Genomic DNA, 25,345 nt, shown 5'->3' with positions numbered 1-25,345 from the left:
GCCACCTATCTATGATCTCAAGGGATAATGATCTACCCTTACCTGTGCGATTGTCTCCTCAGAACCCAGTGCCTTCAGGAAGCTCGTCGAGCCAGTGAAGACACGATATGCTTGTTCATAAAGCTGGGCCTGCAGATCAGTTCCCAGAAGTTGACCCTCACACCAGGGCAATGCCTAGAATTCATAAGGGCTGACCTTGATGAGCTATAGGCCAAAGCCTTCCTACATCAGGACAAATTTCTATCCCTGGTGTCGCTTATAGACATGGCTCAATGCAGTCCCCAAGTGCCAATGAGAATCTGCCTCCAGTTCTTGGGGCATATGGCAGCTGGCACAGCAGTGATTCCACGCACCAGACTTCACATGCGATGCCTACAGCTGTGGTTCAGCTCGGTTTACAGACCAAACAGGGACAATCTGGGCAAAGCCCTGTCACTGTCCACCAGGATCAAGAACTGGTGGAAGAACCCGGCCAATGCATGCAAAGGGATCCCCTTCTTACAGGCACCACCTTGGTAACTCCTTACCACTACACATCCCCTCATAGGATGGGGCATGCATTTAAACAATATCACAACAGAAGGCAAATGGTCACCTGCAGAGATGTCCCTGCACATCAATCTCCTGTGCCAATTTCCTCCCACTGACAACAGGATCACATATAAAGGTCCTGATGGACAACATAGCCTGCATGTATTATATCAACTGCCAGAGAGGAGCCAGATCACCCTTTCTATGCCCAGAGTCAATGAAACGGTGGAACTGGTGAAACTGTGGAACTCTCACAACATCACCTGATCCTGGCTTACCATGCAGAAAGTGGTAGCAGATAAGTCAGTGGCCCTTTCTTGCATGACCATGTGTGGGAGATGCATCCATCAGTACTTCATGACTTGTTTGCACGGTGGGCAACACCATCCACGGATCTGTTCACCACTTACCAAAACAGGAAGTGTCCACTGGACTGTTCCAGGGCGGGTATTGAACGGCACTCTCTGGGCAATGCTCTCTCCTCTCATGGGACAAGGACCTTCTTTATGCCTTCTTTCCATTTCCTCTTCTGTTGAAGGTCCTGCTAAAGATAAAGAGCGACGGAGCTTATGTAATTTTGATTGCTCCCACGTGGCCGAGACAGACCTGCAGCTCGCAATGTGCCCACTGATCTCCGTTCCAGCCACTCTGCACCTTCCCTCTCTCAGGACACAGGGTCTTCCAACTGTGGCCAATGCCAGGCGCCCCAGATGGAATGAACAGAACAAGTAATCATCAAGTTATCCATCCCCTGTCGCCCATTCCCAGCTTCTGGCAAACAGAGGCTAGGGACACCATCCCTGAATAGATTTAGATTGTTGTGTTGAGCTTTTGGACTTAAATTAATTTTTCCTAGTAATAAGCTCCAGAGAAGAATGCAGAACCTTAAACTAAACATAGTGTTGAAATGCAGTCTGGCTGATGGTCCATCCAAAAATTAGAGTTTTGTTCCTTTTGAGCAAATGGTCCACCAAGTTTGATGCCTTCATGTCCCTGTAAAATAGATCCTATAAAAAAACAAAGTTTCACCTAACACATTTGAAGACAAAATCGTTCCCTTCTTGTGGAAAATCTGTTGGAATCTGAATACAGATTGATGGATTTTGGTCCCTGTTGCTCACTGCTGAGTGAGTGCCTTCAAACTATGTATCAGGCTAACAAAAAGTACTAATTAAATTGTTGTTTGTATTGATCATATTTCTGACTTTGCTTTCTTTGCCTTTCTGATTGCTACTTTGTGCTTCATTTTTTTTTAGTTTTAAATTGTGGCTCTCTAAGATGAGTCAATTGCCATGTGCTTCTAAATAAAGTATCCTTTTCAGTTAGTCATGTGTCTTTTGGTAATATTAATAGTGATGGATTTTTATCATAATGCATCGTTCGGTTTTACTTATTGAATGGAACATATTATTGTAGGCTAAGCATCAGCCATTCCAAACAGTATTGGAATATTGACTGTTTTCTACTTTTGTAGGTGCGATTTGTGAAGAATGTAACTTCCTGGAAGGAAATGAAACCAGGATTTTATCATGGACATATATCTTTCTTGGATTTTGCAAAGTAAGTTACCCAATGATTTGTTTCCTCTACAATGGTTGATACTATTTATATTCTTAAAATTACACAGTAGATAAAATATTTCCTTCCGAAATGTTTTACCAGCTTTCAGTTGTGGAGTCCAGTAGTTCAAGTAGATTATGTTGATCCATCTTAAATATTACTGCCCTCTAGTGATCAGAATCTGACAGCCGTTTTTAAAAAACTTCAAACATTGAGTGTCCTTCAAAATAGCAACATTCCCTTTAGATTTTTAATACAACTTTGACCTGTTTATTGCATGATAAAAAAAGAATTAACTCATTGTTTACGACCTGACTCCACAAGTTAGCAATATTATTCCTTGGTTGAGCAAGAGGAGTGCCTTTGCCTGAGAATTTCAGCTCGCTAGGATGAGTGTGTCATCCTAGTGATATGCTTCACAGGCTGAGAAGTTTAGACGCAGTTGGTTCCCAAACACACCACATCTAATAAGTAACACCACATAACTGGTATTCAGTTTGGTTACTTTGAAGTTTGTGGTTCACCATACATTTAAAACTTTTTTAAATTTAGTTTTTAACATGCCACAGTTAATAACATACCAATACATTAAAGCGGTCACTTTTGTGCTATACTATCTTTAAAAAAATACATAGAAAATACACTGAATGATGTTCCCCTTTGTAGAGCTTAATCCTGCTCCCACTGAAGTCAATAATAAAACTCTTATTGGCTTCAGTCGTGCAAGATCATGCCCATATTCCGCATCACTTGTGTTCCTCCTCCTTTCCACTCAGACGATTAACTAAGACCTCAGAAGGTAAAGATCTTTTGGTTTGTAGACTTTAAACCCCTCTCTAGAAGTAATTTTTAATTATAACTTTTTATTTTAAAAAAAGTAAGAGTAAAATGAGGGAGCAGGAGCATCATAAACTCCCAATTTAGCTTATCTCTAATAGAAAGTCCAAAAAGCCACTATATCAGCTGGAAATTACCAGTGAGCAGCAGCTGAAATTGCAAAATTGCTAAAAGAAACAGAAGGAGAGAAACCTTAATTTAAAAAAAAAAAGAAAAGAAAAGAAATAAAATGAAGATACCCTGTGCTTCACATTGCATCAACCTCTTCTCCCACCCTTTAAAAAGAGTTAAAATACTATATTAATAGACTTTTTGAATTGAACCCTTAATGCAGGCCTGCACAGGCCCGCGGAGCCTCACTGTGCGGCCCGCCGGGGGATTCTAAACCTCTCCCACACGGCGCTCTGCGGGCAGTCCAGAGCCCTTTGAATCCCAGCCGCGGCCAGGAATCAAAGGGCTCTGGGCTGCCTGCAGGAGCAGGGAGCCCAGAGCCCTTTAAATCTCAGCCGGGACTGGGATTCAAAGGGCTCTGCGCTGCCCGCTGCGGCAGGGAGCCCAGAGCCTTTTAAATCCCAGCCATGGCCGGGAGTCAGAAGGCTCTGGGCTGCCGGCAGCTGCGGGGAGCCTGGAGCCCTTTAAATCCCAGCCGCGGCCAGGAATCAGAGGGCTCTGGGCTGCCTGCAGCCGCGGGGAGCCCAGAGCCCTTTAAATCCCAGCCACGGCCGGGAGTCAGAGGGCTCTGGGCTGCCGGCAGCCGCGGGGAGCCCAGAGCCTTTTAAATCCCAGCCGCGGCCGTCCCCTGACTGCCCCTCCGAACCTCTGCCCCATCCAACCCCCCCTGCTCCCTGTCCCTTGACTGCCCCCCAGAACCCTCTACCCCTTCTCCAACCCCCAAACCGCTTACTGTGCCACTCAGACCAGCATGTCTGGCTCCTGCAGCTCCAGACAGTTGCTGCCATGCTCCCCCGTGGAGCCCACAGCCCTCTCCCACCTCCAGCACCTGCCTTCCAGATTTGAACACCTCAAAATTCAGGAGTGCTCAAGCTCGGTTTGGGCAGCTTTTACTTCATTTCTCCCAAATCAAATATACTGATCCACTGTAACTTGCTGTAGAAAAAGTAGGATAAAATTGAGCAAGAAATGCTTATTAGGAGTGGAATTGCTATTTTCAACAGCCATTGCCTTTTTGTTTGTTTGAAAGGAAGACAGTGATATTGCATTGTCAAATTCCCCATAGAAAGAAAGAGTGGAACAAAAGAATAATAAAGGCACCTCAACTTTTCCTCGTTTGTGGAGGACAGTCTTATAATATGCATCCAGATATCCTCCAATCACACAAGCTGAAAATTGTTCCACTTTACTGCAGCTCTGTAACCATATGGGAACCAATCCTGTCTGTGTTTTGTGCACATCCGAAATTCCTGCTGAATGACCCGCCCTGGGAGCGAGTTACCAGTGACCCAGGGCTGGGGCAGCAGCAGGGTGGAGGGAGGGCACTGGTGGGGAGGAAAGGGGGAAGCCCAGCGCTGGGGTAGCAGGGTGTGTGTGTGTGGGTGGGGGGAGAGCCCAGGACTAGGGCAGCAGGGGGGCGCAGGGGGGAGCCCAGGGCTGGGAAGGGGGACAGCCAAATTTTTTTTGCTTGGGGCAGCAAAAAACCTAGAGCCGGCCCTGCCGGGTTCCCCCAGCCGCCGGCGCCCCGGGCCCTTTAATTTGACCCTGAGGGCTCCCAGCCACCTCTTTAGCTGGGAGCCCCTGGTTGATTTAAAATAAAGTATCACCTCCCCACCCCCAACCTTCCTTTTTGGTCCACAGCTGTTTTGGTGGGGTGGCGCTGGGGAAGGAGGGTTTGTTTCCGCAGGGCTGGGCGGCCCTGGGGCGGGGTGTTTCCTCGGGCTAGGAGGTTTCGGCCCTCAGCTGTTTTCTTTGGAGGAATGTGGCCCTTGCCGCTTTACGAGTTGTGCAGGCCTGCCTTAATGGAATAACAGCCTTGTGAACAGCTAGATGAATATTATTCTTTACATTACTTAAGGCATAAAGCTGAAAATATCTTCTAGGTACTGGAACTTTCCAGATTAAAATAATTATTGTATCTGTAGAAAGGCATCTAATCAATTTCACAGATTTCATTCATGTTGATATTTCCTTCCAGGGCTGTGTTATCCTTGCGTTTGCTGTTTGTTGCCCTTTTACCTAAAAGACTAATTTTTCCCCACAACAACTTCCTTTCTCTTATTTGTGGTTTTCATTATTAAAATCATATATTGAGTGCTGTGATTGCTCTTTGCTTTTGACCTATACTTTTAAAGAAACTGTGAGTATGTTCTGTATTCTTGTAATTGTCAAGTGTACAAATATATGTCATAACACAATCCAGCTCCAAGGAGCTTTGCATTCGTCAGTCAGAATGGTCATTATAAGCCAAGTGTTCAGGCCTCTGTCCAGGTCTGTGTCATTAGTCTGGCCCCAAAATAACATTCTTAAGTAGCACAGGAGCCTTAAAAAATCTTGAAAAGTCACTGACAAATCAATTACAGTGGGCTATTAATCAGCAGGAGGGGAAAAAAACCAAAAACACTAACCCAGGAACCTATCCTTGCAACCAACCCCATTGCCAACTCTGTCCACATATCTATTCAAGGGACACCGTCATAGGACATAATCACATCGGCGACACCATCAGGGGCTCGTTCACCTGCACATCTACCAATGTGATATATGCCATCATGTGCCAGCAAAGCCCCTCTGCCCTGTACATTGGCGAAACGGGACTCTGTCTACACAAAAGAATAAATGGACACTAATAAGACGTCAAGAATTATAACATTCAAAAACCAGTCGGAGAACACTTCAACCTCCCTGGATGCTCAATTGCAGACCAAAAAGTGGCAGTTCTTCAACAAAAAAATTCAAAAATAGACTCCAACGAGAAACTGCAGAACTGGAATTAATTTGCAAATTGGACACCGTCAAATTAGGCCTGAATAAAGACTGGGAGTAGATGGGTCATTACACAAACTAAAAACTATTTCCCCTTGCTAATTTCCCCCCTACTGTTACTCACACCTTCTTGTCAACTGTTTGAAATGGGCTATCCTGATTACCACTATAAAAGTGATTTTTCCTCCTGCTGATAATAGCCCACTGTAATTGATTTATATAGTTAGAGTTGGTAAGGCAACCTCCATCTTTTCATGTTCTCTTTATATTTATATCTTCCTACTGTATTTTCCACTCCATGCATCTGATGAAGTAGGTTTTAGCCCACGAAAGCTTATGTTCAAATGAATTTGTTAGTCTCTAAGGTGTCACAAGTACTTCTCGTTCTTTTTGCTGATACAGACTAACACAACTACCACTCTGAAACCTGTAATAGAAAATGAAGTGATGGTTTCTGCTAGTATCAAGGGCACCCACATTTTATAATCATAGCCAAATGACAGTCCCTGAGCACCTCCCCTTCCTTGTAGTTTGCATCTCTCATTGGCATCATGCCAGGAATACCACTTACTTCACTAGTGCATAGAACAGTTAGAATGGCAACAACAGCAGGAAGCAGAAAAGGAAGACTGAACCTCCTGAGGGAGTCTGTGGTGTGAATATTTGGTTGCTAGACTGAGGGAAGGAATTTCTACGGTCAGGTTACTTATATTAAAACTTTCTGCACCTGGTATGGAAGCAGGTAGGATGTAATTATTGACATTTCAATATTGTTTTAGCTCAAAGACTAGGGTTGGATTATATTAAAAACAAACCAAAAATCATACAAACACATGCAGAATTGACTTACCGGATGTGTGGCTTGTTTTTTTGTTTGTGTCTTGTTCCTGTAAAGAAGAATCTATTGTGTTAACATTTCTGGAACCCTCAATCACAAGGTAGAGGATATCTCTGTTTTCAATACTTTTTTCATCTGTCCTTTTTCAGACAGCGTTCTTCTGTTCTTTCAAACAATAATATATAGCCCTATTGTGAAATACTGACTTCCTGGCACTAAAAATTAAAATTTCCTGTCTGTAATATGTATACACTTTCACTTTTACCTAATGTCAGTAAATACATTTTTGAGATACTGCAGGAAAAATGTTGGTTTGACATTTTTATTTATTTATTTTCTATTTCAGATTTGGTGTTAAAAAGAAACCAATTTACATTAATGTCATAAGAGATCCTATAGAACGACTAGTTTCTTATTATTACTTTTTGCGGTTTGGAGATGATTACAGACCAGGGCTACGAAGGCGAAAACAGGGGGATAAAAAGGTAACCTAAGCTTTAGATTCTGCTTTCATATTTTATTTGTACTAAAGTTGGTCTGAAAACAGCTTTAATATATGGTTTGGCAAAAGCCATATTTCTTTAAAAAAAAAAAATGTTTTCCAAAATATTAGTGGGTTTAAGGTTGAAATTACACCATTGAATTTGTGTTAAGTTTGAAAATCAGAGCTGTTCTTGGATCAACAATGGTGATGCTGGTGATTTTGGTAGGTGGCATGCTCCACTTTGTGTTGGTTTTGAACCAAGGTGTACAACTCCATATGCTGTTAGACCTTTGAAGAAGTGTAAATCCAAGATTCTGACTTCTTGTCAACAACTGTTTGTTTGAATTCTGAGAAAAACTGAAAGAATTATCTTGAAACTTTGCAAACAAATTAATTTAGGGCTAAGAAGTCTGAAAAATCTCAGCCTAAATGTCATTGTTGTAAATATTCAAGACTGTAAGCATCAAATGAAAAGACTATTCTATCAGAGGCATCCAGAAATCCATTCTTGCAAGAAGCTGAACTGAACCTGCACTCAAAAGCTATCATGCTAAAAGAACATGCTATCACGCTGTTGATTTTGAACACTTAATATTGTGATAGGGCTTCAACATATGCAAAGTGCACTATTTGAAAAGTGTGGTGTTTGAGATACATGTTCTGTGCTTTCGTACCCTTCTTTAGAACTGACCGGGATTGACCTAACTTAGCATATTCAAACAGCAAGACCTCACTTGCTCAAACATTGTTACAGCTTCCTGTTAATTCCATAATTTATTTATCCCAGGATGCATTTATATATCTACTATAATATATATACTGTTGGAATGCCTCACTTTGGATAGTATTTGCATATAAGTAAACAAAGTAATGCAGTATATTTGCTGAATGCACATTTTTTAAAGAGGTTGAATTTGACCCAAAATGTAAGTTTTGTAAAAGTAAGCTTTTTACAAAACTTAAGAACTGAAAATTTTTCATTCTTTTTTTTTTTTTTCCAATTTCAGTGGAAACACAAAAAACTTTTTCTGCAATGTTTGCAATCTAAACAGTGCACCATTATGCTAATACTTTGGAAAACTGAAAGTGAAACTGACTAAACAAAAGTCAAACCAAATAGATTATTTTCATTATGCAAGCTGAGCCAAATGCAAAGAAACAATGACATAGTAAGTAAGTGTTTTACTTTTTAAAATTAGCCTTTTTTTTTTTGTAAAACCACTAATCTGGAAGCTGCTGCTCCTTGCTTCCTTAGTTAGAAGTAGCTCTGCCTCTGTTACTAAGGCTTTGGCTCCATCTGCTGCCCCTGCATCCCACCTCCACTCACCAGACTCTACCATGTGAGTAGTGAGAGGGTTTTGCAAATAAAGACATTTGTGTTTTTAAGTGTGGGGTTTTTACCCGTAAGCTTTCGAACATTCTGAACTTTATTTCAAATTTGTTACCTTAAAATGTTGCAAAGCCTTGATTGTAACAACATATGTGCTAAGTTTGAAGATAACTTGAAGATTGCTTGTGTTTCTGAGTACAAGAAACTGTTCAGATGCTTTTACTGTTGAAAAGCATTTTTAACATTTAACCAACTCAAAATATGCCTAATGAATTTCCTATAAGCTTTCCTTAGGGAAAATCTTTTCTAGGTTAAAGAATAAGCATGAAAACTTGAAGCAGAACAGTAACTGAAAATAAGGATTTAAAATGTGTCTTTTGTAGACTCACTATTGTGATGGTATGATACATATCAGATTTTTTTTTTAAAGGAGGAGGAGTATAGGTCTTGACTTTCTAACCTAATCTTTTTTCCTTTGTGTATAGCTGCTTTTACTCCACTGATGGTTAAAAAGTTCTAACTCATCACCTTATACAGATTGTGGGCACTAAGTTCACCTCTGTGCATTCTCTGCTATGATCTGTCCTGAAGTGATATAGGAATATATTAGATCCAGGATTTTCTTTATTTTCAACCCAAAACAATGATTGGAAATGGTTTGAAAAAAAAGTCATTTGGCAAATTAAATACTGAACTATTGTTATTTCACTGGACAGGTATCTGACAGAATTAAAACTAGTATTGTATAATAAAACTGTTCCACTTACAGTATACCATTTTGTCTTCTATCAGACCCTGGGTATGAAAGGAATACTTTGGTATCTTAAAGTTGCTTTAAAAAAAATCATGTCAGTTAAGGCATTAAATTGGCTCAGTTTTTTTATTTCCCTTGCGTTTGCAGTAAAAAAAAAATTAATATTGACTGAATAGATTTGTCTGATTGCCAGAAGCTGAGAGTGGAGGGCAGGATGGATCACTTGATGATTGCCTGTTCTGTTCATTCCCTCTGAAGCACCTGACATTGGCCACTGTTAGAAGACAGGGTACTGAGCTAGATGGACCTTCTGGTCTGACCCTCTGTGGCCAGTCTTGTAGTCTTACATAACATCATGAAGATGTTCACTTTTAAAACATTATTCAAGACCACCTAGAAAAATGTTCACTTTATAAAACTTCTCATACATGGATGTTTGGCTTTTCTTTTGGATGACTGATTCAGTTGAACTCAGATTAAACAAAGAGTATGTATATATTAGTGTAGCATTTATTAGTTGGACATGGAGAGCCCCTTCCACCACCACCCCTCGCGTTCTTACACGTCTGGGTTGGCTTGCTGCAGGGAAGGATTTCTTTTCAGCCACAGGCAAACAGCCCAGTAGGAACGGCCACCTCTGTCCCCTTAATTAAATTTCCATATTTCAACCAGGTTACTATGAACGATATAACTCTCCTGAGGATAACACAGCGAGATAAAGAATGGATGTTGCTTGAATGCCAGCAGACACGGGGACCAGATTACTTGCTACTAGCATAGCATGGTCAAGTGTTCTACCATGAAGGACGGAATAAGGCTGCACTGCCCAGAAACCTTCTGGAAAGGCTTTTGGAGTACCTCCAGGAGAGCTTCATGTAGATGTCCCTGGAGGATTTCCGCTCCATCCCCAGGCATGTTAACAGACTTTTCCAGTAGCTGTACTGGCCGTGAATGCATCCCAAGTCCTCAGGGCAAATTAATCATTAAAAAAGCTTGTTTTTAAACCATGTTTTATATTTACAAAGGTAAACTCACCAGAGGTCCCTTCCATGGCTTCATGGTCTGGGATAATGCCTTGGGAGAGTTGGGAGGGTGCTTCAGTCAGGCTGAGAAAAAGATCCTGGCTGTTGGAGAGAACAGAGTGCTGTGTGCTCTCCGCAAGCTCGTCGTCCCCCTCCTCCTCCTCCTTCTTTTCCCCGTCCGCAGAATCCTCAGCCATGGCTGAGATTACCCCCTCCGTGGAATCCACGGTCAGGGGTGGCAGACCCCCCTAGAATTGCATGCAGCTCAGCATAGAAGCGGCATGTCTGTGGCTCTGCCCCGGACCTTCCGTTTGCTTCTTTGGTTTTCTGGTAGGCTTGTCTGAGCTTTCACTTAACTTTCACGCGGCACTGTAGTGAGTCCCTATTGTGGCCTCTCTCCATCATGCCCTTGGAGATTTTTTTCAAATGTTTTGGCATTTCGTCTTTTGAAACGTAGTTCTGCTAGCACTGAATCCTCTCTCCATATAGCGATCAGATCCAGTACCTCCCATACAGTCCATGCTGGTGCTCTTTTTCGATTCTCGGACTGCATAGTCACCTGTGCTCTCCACGCTGGACAAACAGGAAATGAAATTCAAAAGTTCGCGGGGCTTTTCCTGTCTACCTGGCCAGTGCATCCAAGTTCAGATTGGTGTCCAGAGCGGTCACAGTGATGCACTGTGGGATAGCTCCTGGAGGCCAATACCGTCGAATTGCAGCCACACTAACCCTAATTCAAAATGGCAATGTTGATTTCGGCACTACTCCCTCGTCGGGGAGGAGTACAGAAATCGATTTTAAGAACTCTTTATGTCGAAGTAAATGGCTTCATTGTGTGGACGGGTGCAGGGTTAATTTGATTTAACGCTGCTAAATTCGAACTAAACTTGTAGTGTAGACCAGGCCTAACTATGATTCCAAGTCCAGGATAAGTTTACTGGACTGGAAGTTAATTAAAAAACAAAAAATAAAAACATCATTTTAGGTGTAATTTATTAAGAACCAATAAGCCAAAAACCCACAATGCTACTTCTATGGAATCTCTTTTCAGAATAGAATGCACTTTAAGTAACTTCTTTCAGAGATTAGAGCTATTATCATTAGTTTCAATTTAAACCTTTCTAATGTGTTACTTAATAATTCTCTGTTCTTGTACTTCAGGCTCTTGTTTTCAATCTTCATCATGTCACTTTAGCTAACATAAATGTATTTTGATTTTAGATATTACTGTTTTTGCCATATGCATTTGAGTTGTCCCACAAGCACCCTATTCTACTCAGATAAAATTTTGTCACCAAGCTTTAATTTCTTTCACTCTTTGTAATAATTCAGATTATAATGCTGCCCATGCAACCTTTTCAAAGTGTTTTGAGGAAGCTTTGTTTAACAAGAGGATGACAATTTTACTTGCATCAGATATAAAAGTCAGAAAGATCAACAACTGACTAACACAACCGGAGTATCCATCACCATAATCATTCACAATATATCTCTGAATCCTATCTGAATTGTGTCGTTGTACATATGACTTCAGATAACTTCCAAAGAGCCACTAATTTAAGCATTAACAGTACTATAGCATCTTCTGCATGTTTCTTTCAGCAAGACAGTTTAGCTGCTTATTTGATATGATTTTTCTTGATACAATCCAAAACCAAAAACTTACATTTAGAAAACCAGTTAAGATTGCTAAGAGTTAAGTTTTTCTCCTATCAATCACGTTACTTAAAAATTCTTAAGTAAATAAGCAACTAGTTAAGGATGATGTAACTTTACCCAGCCTATATCTGTATAATAAGCTTCTAAGCTTGTCACTCTGAAGCCTAGAATATCTGAGTCAAAAACAATAGAAATATCTACAAGCAAGTTCAGAGTATCACCAGGTTTAGTCATCACTGGATTTCACAGTCTGTTACCACCCAACTTAAGTTTTCAGACATATTTGGCTTTCCTTACATACATGACTTTACAAATTACCCCCATGTGACAGCACAGGCTTTCTAGTAATAATAATTCTTACCAAGTTCCAAATGCATATTCATTACAGTACAGCCTTAACTCTAACCCAAAATAAATACTGCTCTTTTATCAGTAAACTCACAGAAAGCACAAACCCTTCTAAAAGACACCTATAATTACATACATATTGACCAGCCTCAAATGTAGGTCCACGTGTATGTCTAATGTAATTATAAGCTGACTATGTGTTATGCTTTTCTTATTAAGCAACATACAAAACATTATTATCAAGGAACAACAATGTGAAGTATTTGATAAAATAGTGCAATTGTTTTGGTAAACAAATGTAATCTAATTCCAAACTAAAATTATTGAGCAACAAAAATAACCATTATAATGAAAGCTGGTTATATCCTTAATTAGTCTCTATGTACCTTACAACCATCACCACCACCACCACCACCACCATTATACGTATAAAGATGGAGTTCATCATTATCCATTTTCCAAAAAAAAAAAAAAGTGTTTTGCATGGCAGTTCCTCTTACTGATATCCCATCATGGTTTAAGGGAATTATAATAGAGGTTCAGCTAGTATAGAGGACTTAGAGTGTACGGTAATTTGAGTGGCATTCTTATTTTGCTACATGAACAGGGAAGAACTATTATCTTTCTGTTGAACATCCCAGAGTAAAATGAATACCTTGGCTATGAGAACAGAATCTCTTAAGTACAAAAGTTTCTATGTTAGAATTTCTGTTGATATAGCTGTCAAGATGTAGGTGGAGGATAGAATGGGAGATGGATGTCTTCATTTTGTTTTATTTAGGAAATTATTTAGCTGTTTTTAGCTATAACTACAAAGTGACCTGTGGTGCAGGAGAAATCTTATCGGCTGATAAACTCCAACTCATATTTGGCATATGTCTGCACAGGTCGGGAAATGTGCCCAGGACAGGTCAATGCTTAGATATGTTGATAGATGCTGTATAAATATGTAGAGTGGATAAATAGCACTCATGAAAGAGGAAAAAAGAAAATCATCTTTTTCCTCTGTCATTTCAAGCATAAATCTTTCTCTCTGGCAACTTTTAAGATACTAACCTCCTCATTCTGAGCTGGGCAGATTCTTAAGTTGTTTTGTGACTCAGGTTAAAACATGTTTATCTTTCAGAAAAGCATCATTTCAGTGAGATGCCACATTGTTATCAGTGCTGAATTCTGAACACCTTAAAGTTCTGCACTAGTGAAAATGCGCAAATATATTTTACTTAAGTATGGGCAGAGCTTTATTTGGAAATGCATGATTTTACCAAGCTGCCGCAATTTCAAGCAATCTGCTTGTAAGTGTCTGCATCTTGGGCTGGTTTCCTAACAACAGTTACAAGAGTGGTAGAGTCCTAAACCTTACCTGGTCTATAGTCAGTTAAAATTAAACAAATACAAGTCTTATATTTTTTTTTAAATCTTTTCCCCAATTTATTTTCATTGTATAGGTTTGATGAACTTATCAAAACAGTAATGTTTTTAATTGCACAGAACACAAGAAATATTGTAAAAAGCGGTCTTCAAAGTATAATATTATACTTCCACAGAATAAAAACAGTATTGTACTCTAAATATGTAACTTATACCTGGCTTGGAGAAATCATAAATACTTGCGTTTCTGACTACTGTATGAATAACATGGTTTTTAATACTAATGTTTTAATACTAAACACTATGCTTCACTGCAGGTATCCATGTGTGTAGAATGATGTCATGTATCTAGCTTTTTTCCTTCAAAGTGAAGTTGGATGTAGTAACTTACTTTCATGTGTACCCTGACGTGGAACCATAGTATTTTAAGTTCCTCTTCGAGTGCTTATTCACGTCAATTCCAATCAGGTGTGCACGCGCTGCATGCACGGTCGTCGGAAACTTTTTCCCTTAGCAACTCCCATCGGGTTGGTTAGGGAGCACCCTGGAGTGATGCCTTCCTGGAGCTCAATACATGACCCATCTAACCTCCCCCTTCAGTTCCTTCTTACCATCCATGGTAACATTGGAACTGCGTTTTGCTTGCTTGCAAGTGTTCCCGTAGTCTAGTACCTAGTTCTACCCAGTTTCTTGTTTTAGTAGTTAGTGTATTGTTGTTTGTAGTTAGCATAGAAATTGGTGTGTGGAATTGTTCCTCTCCCCTCACTCTGCCTTTGGCTTCAGGGCATGCCTCAAGTCCAAGGGTTTGTCTTGCAGCATATGCCAAAAGCCTATGCCTAATAGTGATCCCCACAACTTGTGCCTGAGGTGCCTAGGAGAAGTGCATCAGGCTGAGCGCTGCAAGATTTGTAAGGCTTTCAAGCCTAGAACTAGAAAGGAGCGTGATTTCTGTTTAAAACAGTTACTGATGGAATCTGCACTGCCAAGGAAGGACTCTGACGCAAGAGACCCCCGGCACTGAAGATCCCCGGCACCACAGCAAGGAGCAGTGCGTGCCCTGGCACTGTTCCCCGTCTCTGGTGCCCCACAAGCGCCATAAGAAGGAAGACAGAGGGCTCTGTCCTCAGAGAACTGCAACACCATTAGGGGAGGCTTTGCTGGTCCAGAGGATTGTACCATTGACTCCAGTGCCCCAGACTGCACTTAGTGACTATCCAGTGGGTCAGTGCCTGGTGGAGGTGTTGGAGCCCCCCTCCACTCCGGACACTTTTGAAGCTGCTAAGGAGCTCATTGAAATAACTGTTCCTCAGCCATCGGCTGTTAGAAAGAAGCCTCCAGCACCTCCTAGACAGGTACCATCTAGAGGCAAGCCCACGATGATGAGGCTCTCCTCCTCATCGCCGGCCTGGCACTGTTCCTGGCACCATACCAGGTCCCCATCGCCACAACACTCCCTGGCACCGGCCTCAGTACAAGATCGCATGGCACTGGGAGCATGACAATCTATATCTCCAGCACCGAGGAGTCAGCACTGATCTAGGACATCACAGGGCCAGCACCGACACATGGCCCCGGAGCACAGCGGCCCTTCCCTGGCACCGGACACGTGGCACCAGTCTCGGTCGCAGGATAGCCGGCATCAGCCTTCGATGTGATCGTCACAGCACCGTTCCCTGACCACCTCTTCGCGGCACCTACTGCTGGTGCAGGAGTTGTCGGCACTACAGTGGTCATAGCCCTCAGGATCTTTAGACTCGGAGGCCAACTCTTATTACTCAGAGACAATATCAGCCTCACCCAACTTAGGACACATACCGCCGTAGGGGCAGGAACAATAGGCGTAGACCTTCTAACCCACCTTCAGGCCAGGGGCAAGGCCCAACCAAGCCACTGTCGGGATCCAAACAAGGGTTTTGAAGGGACGCCCAAGGATGATATACCCACCATTATCCCGGGTCCTTACCCTTCTGAACCATCTATCTCACTTCTACCGTGCGTGGTCCCATATAACAGCAGACCACTGTGTTCTTCGCACGGTAGAAGTGGGATATTCTCTCCAATTCTGCTCCTCCCCTCCCTCCCATCCCCATTCCCCATCCCTCTTCAGGGACCCCTCTCATGAGCAAGTTCTTATCCAGGAGGTGCATCGCTCCTCACCATAGGGGCAGCGGAGGAGGTTCCTCAGGAGCTAAGGGGCAAGGGATTCTACTCCAGCTATTTCCTAATCCCCAAGGCAAAAGGGGGATCTCAGACCCATTTTAGACCTGCGAGGGCTCAGTCAGTTCATGGTAAAGTTAAAGTTCTGCATGGTCTCCCTGAGCATGATTATCCCTTCCCTGGATCCAGGGGACTGGTACGCTGCCCTCCACATGAAAGATGCACTTTCATGTAGCCATTTGGCTGGCCCACAGACATTTCCTGAGGTTTGTTGTCAGCCACAAACACTATCAGTTCACAGTGCATCGAAGGTCCCTCTGGGTGTTCACCAAGTGCATGTTGGTAGTCGCGGCCTTTCTCTGCAAGAGAAAGGTTTATCCCTACCTCGACGACTGGCTGCTCCGGGGGCGCTCCAGGGAGCAGATGGAGTCCCAAGTCCAGTTAATCAGAGAGACCTTCCAGAGACTAGGACTCCTCCTCAGTGTGGACTAGTCAATGCGGTCACTGACCCAACGAATATAATTCATTGGGGAGGTGCTGGACTCAGTTCAGGGAGGAGCGATACTACCAGAGTCCAGATTTCAAGCACTGACAGGCATCATTCAGATTCTCAGGCAATACCCCATCACAACTACGAGGACATGCCTCAGTCTCCTTGGACACATGGTGGCATGTGCCTATTTGGTCAGGCATGCTAGGCTGAGGCTCAGACCACTCCAAGCATGTCTCACCTCAGCTTATCACCCAGGTCGAGACAATTCGGACTTGGTAGTAACAGTGCTGGAGCAAGTCTTAGATACCCTATGCTGGTGGCTGGACCTTCGCATGGTCTGCAAAGGAGTCCCATTCAACATCCGTCAACTGTCCATGATCTTAGTAACGGGTGCATCAGACCCAGATGGGGGGGCCCACGCAGGAGATCTACCGACACAGGGCCGGTTGCCGCAGTCCTAGATCCCACGCCACATCAATATAAAGGAACTCAGAGTGGTGAGACTAGCTTGCTTGACCTTCCGGACCGATTACAAGGTAAGTGTGTGGCAGTGCTAACCGATAACACCACGGCCATGTTTTACACAAACAAACAGAGCGGAGCCCACTACTCTCGTCTCTGTTGGGAGGCTCGCCAGCTGTGGGATTGTTGAATAGGACGCTTCCAGGTGAATGGAGTGGGCTATCTCCCTGGAGTACGGAACGAGCTTGCAGACCACCTCAGCAGGTCGTTCTGCAACCATGAGGGTCCATCCGTCCAGACATCGTACGTTCCATCTTCCGAAGGTGGGGATTTCCCCGGGTAGACCTATTCACCACCAGGAAAGTGTCCAACATTTTGCTCTTTCCAAAAGCACAGACCGGGCTCTTATCTTGGACACATTCATGCTACCCTGGGGAGACCATCTCGTCCACAAGGTACTGCTCAAGTTCCGCAGAGACAAGGCGGAGGCAATTCTGCAGGCTCCTGTGTGGCCACGCCAACATTGGTACACCACGCTTCTGGAGCTGTCAATGGACACCCCAGTTGCTCTACCGCTCCACCCATGGTTAAACCCAATGGAGCTCCAATGCACGTTGAGGGAGGTGCTGCTTGGTAGCAGGAAACCTTCCACCAGGGCCACTTACCTAGCTAAGTGGAAAAGGTTCTCGTGTTGGTATGAGCATAGTTGCGTACCTCCACTTCAGGCATCTATACCGTTCATCCTGGAGTATCTACTGCATCGGAAGCAGCAAGGTTTGGCAGGACCATTCATCAGAGTACACCTTGCGGCCATCTCGGCATTCTGTCCGGGAGAATTGAGGCGCTCGGTATTTGCCACCCCCATGGTGGGCTGTTTCCTGAAAGGTATGGAAAGACCATATCCACAGTCCCGACCACTGGTACCTGCTTGGGATCTCATTCTGGTCCTCGTTAGGCTAATGGGGGCCCCATTCGAACCACTGGCTACATGATCCCTTCTGTATCTCTTGTGGAAGGTGGCATTCCTGGTTGCCATCACATCAACCAGGATGGTTTCAGATTTAAAAGTGTTAACCTTCAACCCCTCTTCCCGCCCCCCCAGTCTTCCATAAGGACAAAGTACAGCTTAGGCCGCACCCGGCCTTCCTGCGCAAGGTGGTATCCCAGTTCCACATTGGCCAAGACATTTTTTTATCAGTCTTCTATCCCAAGCCACATGCTGCTGCTTCACTCACTAGGTGTTCATAGAGTGCTAGCATTCTACACTGAGCGCACAAAGCTTTTCAGGAAGTCAAACCAATTGTTTGTAGCAGTGGCAGACCAGATGAAGGGGCTTCCGGTCTCCTCACAACACATTTCTTCCTGGATCACAGACTGCATCCGTACCTGCTACGAACTCGCTAAGGTCCCAACCCCGTCTATTACAGCCCACTCGACACAAGCTCAAGCCTCGTCCGCCACTTTCCTGACCCAGGTACCTATCCAGGAAATCTGCAGAGCAGCAACCTGATCTTCGGTGCACACATTTAGCACCTACTGTGCCATCACCCAGCATGCTAGAAACGACACTACTCTCGGTAGAGCGGTGCTCCAGTCAGTGATTCCTTAACTCCAATCCTACCCCCGGAGGAGAGCTTGGGAGTCACCTGATTGGGAATCGATGTGAACAAGCACTCAAAGAAGAAAAGATGGTTACTCACCTTCTTGTCACTGTTGTTCTTGAAGATGTGTTGTTCACATCCATTTCAATACCTGCCCTCCTTCCCCTCTGTTGGAGTAGCTGGCAAGAAGAACTGAAGGGGGGGGATTGGGTCGGCAGGGACATATATTGAGCACCATGAAGGCGCCACTCCCAGGGGCTCCCTAGCTGACCCGATGGAAGCTGCTAAGGGAAAAAGTTTCCGACGACTGTGCACGCAGGGTGTACACACCTGACTGGAATGGACATGAACAACACATCTTAAAGAATAACAGTTGCAAGCAGGTAAGTAACAGTCTTTTACGGACTCAGATTTGAAAAGAGATACCAGTAATTTGTTGGTATGGTAAAATAGTGGTAGACTATTGAACCTATCATTTATAAAAAATAAAAAAATAAAAAAAAAATTTCACTGTATTATAGAGTTATGATCCAATCCCCACTCCATTATTTCAGCATTTGGGACCATTGTTATGATTTTTTTAATAAGGAAAAACTGTAATACTAACCATATATAGTCTTGCTGTTTCTGACAGAATCCATGTTTCTGCAGAGGATACAAGTAGGACTTAAAGTAGTCAGTTAATTTCAATCACAAAATGTTAAGACCAATAAATTCTTTTTATAAGGTATTTTGAAAACAAAGCTTGAAAGAATTTTTTTTTCTCTTTTCCCCCCCATCTTATATTCCTCTGTCCCCAGCACATTAACAACTAACCACGGTAAGATGTTTGATATGTAAGGCTGGGGTTTATAGCTCACTATGCAATTTTGTCTTTGTTCCAGACCTTTGATGAATGTGTAGCAGCTGGAGGATCAGACTGTGCTCCAGAGAAACTTTGGCTTCAAATTCCATTCTTCTGTGGCCACAGCTCAGAATGCTGGTAGGGAGATAAAATTGGCTTAAGCTGCTAATCAAGTATATTATCACTTTAATCTATATTTAATAAGTGAATGTATGGTGCAGGGTTAGATGTTGAGAAAGAATGTGAGCATCTGGAGTATACCAGCATGTAATTCACTGGTGTGTACTTTTTGAGTTTACCTTCCAAAGGTATTTGACTTTAAAAGATTCGTGCAACTATTTTCCAAGGAATAAGTTTAAAAGACATTTGTTTTGTAATAGACGTTATAGAAGTGTGCAAACAATTCTATAACTAAAAATCAGCATTTCCATTATAGACTCCAGTATTACGGATTCAATATTGACAATTTCTTGTTGAATCAGGCTAAATCTTAGTGTGCATGTTTGTCTGAACTAAGTGTTCTCCTGTTCAAGCTATTTGAGTTTTATACGGAGGGGAAATGATATAAGTAGCTTGGTTTGAGATGCTGTTTTGCTAAGCTGTTTGCCAAACTCTCAATAATAAATGCAGCTTAGTTGTTAGAAGGTGAAATGAAATTTGATAAGGATTAACTGTACATGTGGATCAAGCATTTTTGTTTCTTATATTAGAGCCGTGTACTTTAAGGAAGTCTCCAGGGAATGTAAGTTTGAAAGTGGCTTATTCGTGTACAACAATTCCATTCAAATCCTTTTAACACTCAGTGATAGAGAAGTTTCTAGCTGCTATAAGTGGAAACAAATATACTGAGAGGTTCTATTATCCCTAAATTTGCTGGATTTAATCACTGGCAAAGCAGGTGGCCACTTGGGGAGTTGTACTCAAGTGCAAACTCTGTATAATGTGGGCAAGCCCCATGTACCCCAGTCTGACAGTGGGACCTGAAGAAGAAGCAGCTTTGGGCCCCTCTATCCCACCTTTCCTCTCTGGCAATGAAACCATAAGAATGGGAGAGATGACAGCTCTATTCTTTCTCCTTTGTAAGGCCAGCTTTGCTTTTATGTGGGTATTTAACTATGGTAATGAATAAGACTTGCTACATGAGATGATATTTATCAGAGGATAAAGAAAGGAGGGCATGTGCCCCCCACACATCATTTTTTGAATAGGCAAAAAATGGTAGTTCTGACCACTTAATTCTTGAGGCACAGAAAAAGTAAAATTTTAGAAATTTAATTAATTAAAGGAATAACCATATAATTGCTAAACCCTAGTGGGTGAGGTGTTAGTATTAGCAAGAGACTGTTGTGAGCAGCCTTGTAAAGTCATAATCCATGACGTTGGGGTTTGGTGTTGACATAGTCACAGGTGAGAGCAATTGGGGAGGGGAAGTTAGGTAAAGGAAATTAGAGATGGGTGTGATTTTAAAATGAGTCTCTCTTGCCGATGTGAAGAAAACTACATCTAGGAATCAAGAATTCTTGGCTGACTTCAGAACCTTGCTGTAATTACTTTTTATCATTTTAGGAATGTGGGGAGCAGATGGGCTTTGGAACAAGCCAAGTACAACCTGATTAATGAATACTTCCTAGTGGGAGTCACTGAAGAGCTTGAAGACTTTATTATGTTATTGGAGGCAACTTTGCCCCAATTCTTTAGGGGTGCTACAGAACTGTACCGGACAGGTATTTGAATAGCTATTTTCATTTCTTCCTCACCCCTTTTTCATTTATGCTTTCACATGACCTCTTCAGACCTGAATGAGCAGTCTTGAGTCTCTGCCAGGGTTGCTTCTCAATTGATTGATGATACTATGCAGGAGGCAGAATCATTCCAAAAGAGTTCTGTTATCAGTTTTACCATGCAAGCCAAGAATCTTTAGCACTTATGTGCATTACACACAACTAGGGTGGAGCATTTACTGTGCAGCAGTTCTGCAGTAATATGACTAACTTACTATTATTTATATATGCAGGTTAAACATGGTAGGCTTTATTAAGAAAAGGGCCCAGCCCCAAAGAGGAACTGACACGCTAGGGCCTTGATCTTGCAAACTGCTCTATACTGGAAGATTTCTGCACCCAGGTGGAGCCCCACTAAAGGATCCTTTAATCTGTATAAAACTCCTGTATGTCAGTGAGCATCTACACAAACATGGAGGTCTGTCTGCATGGATCAGCTTGCAGAACTGAGGCGTAAAACAATAGAAAAGTTGGGGGTGGTGGAAGGAGGAGGGAGAGCCAGCCCTTAACAAGAAAAGGGGAAGCTTGCACTTTTTTCTTTCAGATTGATTCCTTGAAGCTACACTTTTGTTTTTAAGTGATTTTTTTAAAATGTTGACATATTTATAAGCGAGAAGTATCATTTTGACTTTAGACAAAAAATATTAAGAAGTATTTCTGGACATTTCCAGAAGTATTGTCCCAGGAAAGCAAATCATTATTTAAGGAATGTCAGTGCAGAACAAGCAAATTGGCACTTCCTTTGCCACAGTGTAATTTTCAGAAATATAATCTTCTAGAAGTGGTGGTATTTGAATGATTTGTGTGTTTATATATGTATTATGTATACAATTATTTCTACACAAACATATGATTATTTCTTCTTCGAGTGCTGGCTCATGTTCATTCTACGTTAGGTGCACACATGCCACATGCACTGTTGCTGGAAATTTTTCCCTCAGCGATCTCTATCGGGCTGGCTCTTGTGCTCTCTGATGCTGTGTGCTTATATGCCAGTATAAGGGGTGCTGCCAGCCCCGCATCCTCTCAGTTCCTTCTTACTGCCCGTGACAGTTGCTGGAACATCTCTTGCTTTGGCAAGGTGTTTCAGTGGTATTTTCTCTTCAGCTTAGTTTATTAGTCTTCAGTTAGCACTTGTGTAAATAATACTAGTGTAGGTAATCAGTCCCCCTCCTTTAGTGTAGAGTGGCTCCACCCCAGTCCAATGGCAGCACTGTTGTCTCCGCCTTGAGGGCCATTGATTTTGGTGCAAGACCCCACCCCCTTTCCCTCCTCCCCCCCACCTCTTCCCCCACCCCCACGCAGGTGCCAGGATGTCATCACAGTGCCTTCTACCCCAGAGGCCTTTGCGGCAGCCAGGGACTTCTCTCTCCTAGTACCGCCGACTCCAGTGCCACAACCTCTGGCTCTGATGAGCATGAGCAGAAAAGAGCAAGGGGCTCCAAGCCCTTTCCTGGTACCAGGACCTATGTACCTTCCAAAGGCAAGCCAGGCCATGTTTCATCTGTGAGGTTGTTCCTGGTCCAGCACCAGTCCCTGGACCCTCGGCACCAACTGGCAGAAATGAGGGGTACTGGTCCCCTGTGATCACCTCAGGAGGACGTTTCTTCAGTCTGAGGTGGAGCCCTACACCCATCCCAAGAGCTGTTGCTGTTATCCATCCTACATCCCACCAGTCCTACTCAGTGGTGTCCAAGAGGTGGGTTCCTGCATGGTTCCATTCATCATCGGACCCCGACTCTAGTACCAACCCACAAGATGTGTGTTCAGTGGATGTAATCAGGGCAGAAGAAGCAAAGGAAGCTCCCCCTCCGGTACAGGCCTCTTCCTCCCCAAATGAGACCTTCTTGACCGAGTGGCTCACTGCATCACCGTCTGAGGTGGCCCTCCCATCAACAAGGTTGTTATGGGTCTGATCAGAGCCCTGTGGCAGATGCCATCTTCTCTTCCTCCCACTTCGAAGAGGGCAGAGAAGAAATACTATGTGCCAACCAATTGGTACCACTACTTATATTCTCATCCTCCTCCTGAGTCCCCAATGAGAGAGCCAGACAAGCACTACCCCCAAACAGAAAGGCTTAAAGAAACTAGATCTGTTTGGCAGAAACGTTTATTCAACAGGCAGATTGCAACTTCATATCTTGAACCAGCAAGCCCTGCTGGAGAGGTACAATTATAATATGTGGGATTCTTTGACAAAATTTAAGGACTCGCTGCCTCAGGGCTCCATGCAAGAGTTCTCTGCCTTCTCAGAGGAGGAAAAGAACATAGTCAGAGCCTCACTCTAGGCAACCCTGGACATAGCTGACCCAGTAGCCAGAACGATGGCTTCCACAGTGGGCAAGAGGCTAATGCTTGGCTGCAATCCTTAGGGCTACCATAAAAGGTCCAACAGTCAATCCAAGACCTCCCATTCGAGGGTACCTCATTGTTTTCAGAGCAAATGGACACACAGCTTCATTGCCTAAACGACTCCAGGGCTATCCTCAGGTCCCTGGGCCTCTGCTCCTCATCCTTCAAGGAAGCATTTCAGGGCTCAGCAACTTGACTGCGTCTCAGCTTCTTGTGCTTCCAGTTCCAGCTCCAGTCCTTGCCTCTCTCAACTGGTGGAAGGACCCCCAGCCAGCTATGGCGGGCATTCCCTTTGTCATCCCCCAGCCATCAGTGTCCTTAATTTCAGACGCTTCCGATCTAGGTTGGGAGCCCATTCGACCTCCTAAGACCACAGGGTTGGTGGACCCACAAAGAGCTCTCCCTACACATAAATGTCAGAGAGCTCAGATTTCAGAGTAGCAGCCGTGTTAGTCTGTATCCGCAAAAAAAACAGGAGTACTTGTGGCACCTTAAAGACTAACAAATCCGCTTAGCTTACCAAGTATTTCTTCCCCAAATCACAGGCAAAGTCGTATGAGTACTTACGGACAACAGAGTCATGTTCTACATCAACAAGCAGGGAGGAGCATGTTCCTCTGTCCTGTGTCAGGAGGCCGTCCCTCTATGGGACTTCTGCATCAAGCACTCCATTCACCTTGAGACCATCCATCTTCTGGGAGCTCAGAACGCCCTGGCAGATCATCTCAGTTGATCTTTCTCCTCTCACCAGGCCACCAGGTTCATCTTCCAAAGGTGGGGATCTCCCCAGATAGATCTGTTTGCAACCAGGCAGAACAAGACATACCATCAGTTTTGCTCGCTTCGCGGTCATAGCCCGGGCTCCCTTTCAGACACCTTCCTGCTTCCATGGACTGATCTCCTATTTTATGAATGTCCTCCAGTTCCTCTTGTATACAAGGTCCTTCTGAAAATGAAGCAGGACAAGGCGATCATTATTTTAATAGCCTTGGTATGGCCGTGCCAACACTGGTTCAGCATGCTGCTAGACTTGTCAGTAATGCACCTAATCTCAAAAGATCCAGGGCTGTTTACTCCACCCAAACCTCAGAGCCCTTTACCTGATCTTGTGGAAACTCCATGGTTGCACCTGGAGGAACAAACCTGTTCAGAACAAGTCCACTAGGTCTTGCTAGGTAGTAGGAAGCCATCTACTAGGGCTACCTACGTGGCCAAGTAGATGCGTTTTTCAATATTGTCTTCCTAACTAGGTCTGTCTCCAACTCATTCAGTCTTCCTTTAAATCTATACTGGAATACCTGCTCCACCTAAAACAGCAAGGTCTGGCCGTTGCATCTATCATGGTACGCCTAGCGGCAATCTCAGCCTTCCAGCGGTTAGAGAGACTTTACTCTCAGATTTGTGAGCTGATTTCCCTGTGGGATTTAAACCTGGTCCTGTCAAGACTCATAGGCCCTCCCTTTGAGCCGCTAGCATTGTGCTCTCTGCTGTTTCTCTCCTGGAAGGCAGCCTTCTTGATAGTGATTACCTCAGCCAGAAGTGTCTCAGAAATCAAGGCCCTTGCATCAGAACCACTATACACTGTGTTCATCAAGGACAAAGTTCAACTGCGCCCCTGCCTAGCATTCCTGCCAAAGATGGTTTTGCAGTTCCATAGTAACCAGGCCATTTTCCTGCCAATTTTCTACATGAAACCACACAGAAATTCAGAAGAATGGCAGCTTCAATCATTGGATGTCAGATGTTCCCTAGCCTTTTACATTGAGAGGACTAAACCATTCTGTCAAATATCAGAGGAGTACCTGTGTTAGTCTAGATCTGTAAAAAGCGACAGAGTCCTGTGGCACCTTATAGACTAACAGACGTATTGGAGCATAAGCTTTCGTGGGTGAATACCCACTTCATCAGATGCATTCTGTAGATCTATACAGCTCTTTGTGGCAGTAGCAGAGAGGATGAAAGGCCTGTCAGTTTCAGCCCAGAG

At 43.4% G+C, this 25,345-nt stretch overlaps 1 protein-coding gene across 2 annotated transcripts in view; it reads left to right on the top strand.

The window, feature by feature from the left end:
- HS2ST1 (heparan sulfate 2-O-sulfotransferase 1) overlaps nucleotides 1-25,345 on the top strand; it is a 161,244-nt gene that overhangs the window by 129,715 nt on the left and 6,184 nt on the right. For both annotated transcript variants that reach the window (XM_039483815.1, XM_039483816.1), the window contains exons 3-6: nucleotides 2,006-2,091; nucleotides 7,050-7,188; nucleotides 19,269-19,366; nucleotides 20,795-20,952. In XM_039483815.1, coding sequence (XP_039339749.1) covers nucleotides 2,006-2,091; nucleotides 7,050-7,188; nucleotides 19,269-19,366; nucleotides 20,795-20,952 — 481 coding nt within the window. The remainder of the gene's footprint in view (nucleotides 1-2,005; nucleotides 2,092-7,049; nucleotides 7,189-19,268; nucleotides 19,367-20,794; nucleotides 20,953-25,345) is intronic.

The sequence above is a fragment of the Mauremys reevesii genome, linkage group 8 (assembly GCF_016161935.1).
Source record: "Mauremys reevesii isolate NIE-2019 linkage group 8, ASM1616193v1, whole genome shotgun sequence".
Lineage (NCBI taxonomy): Eukaryota > Metazoa > Chordata > Testudines > Geoemydidae > Mauremys > Mauremys reevesii.
The sequence above is the reverse complement of the archived record's forward strand: the minus strand, read 5'-3'. Positions and strand labels throughout refer to the sequence as shown.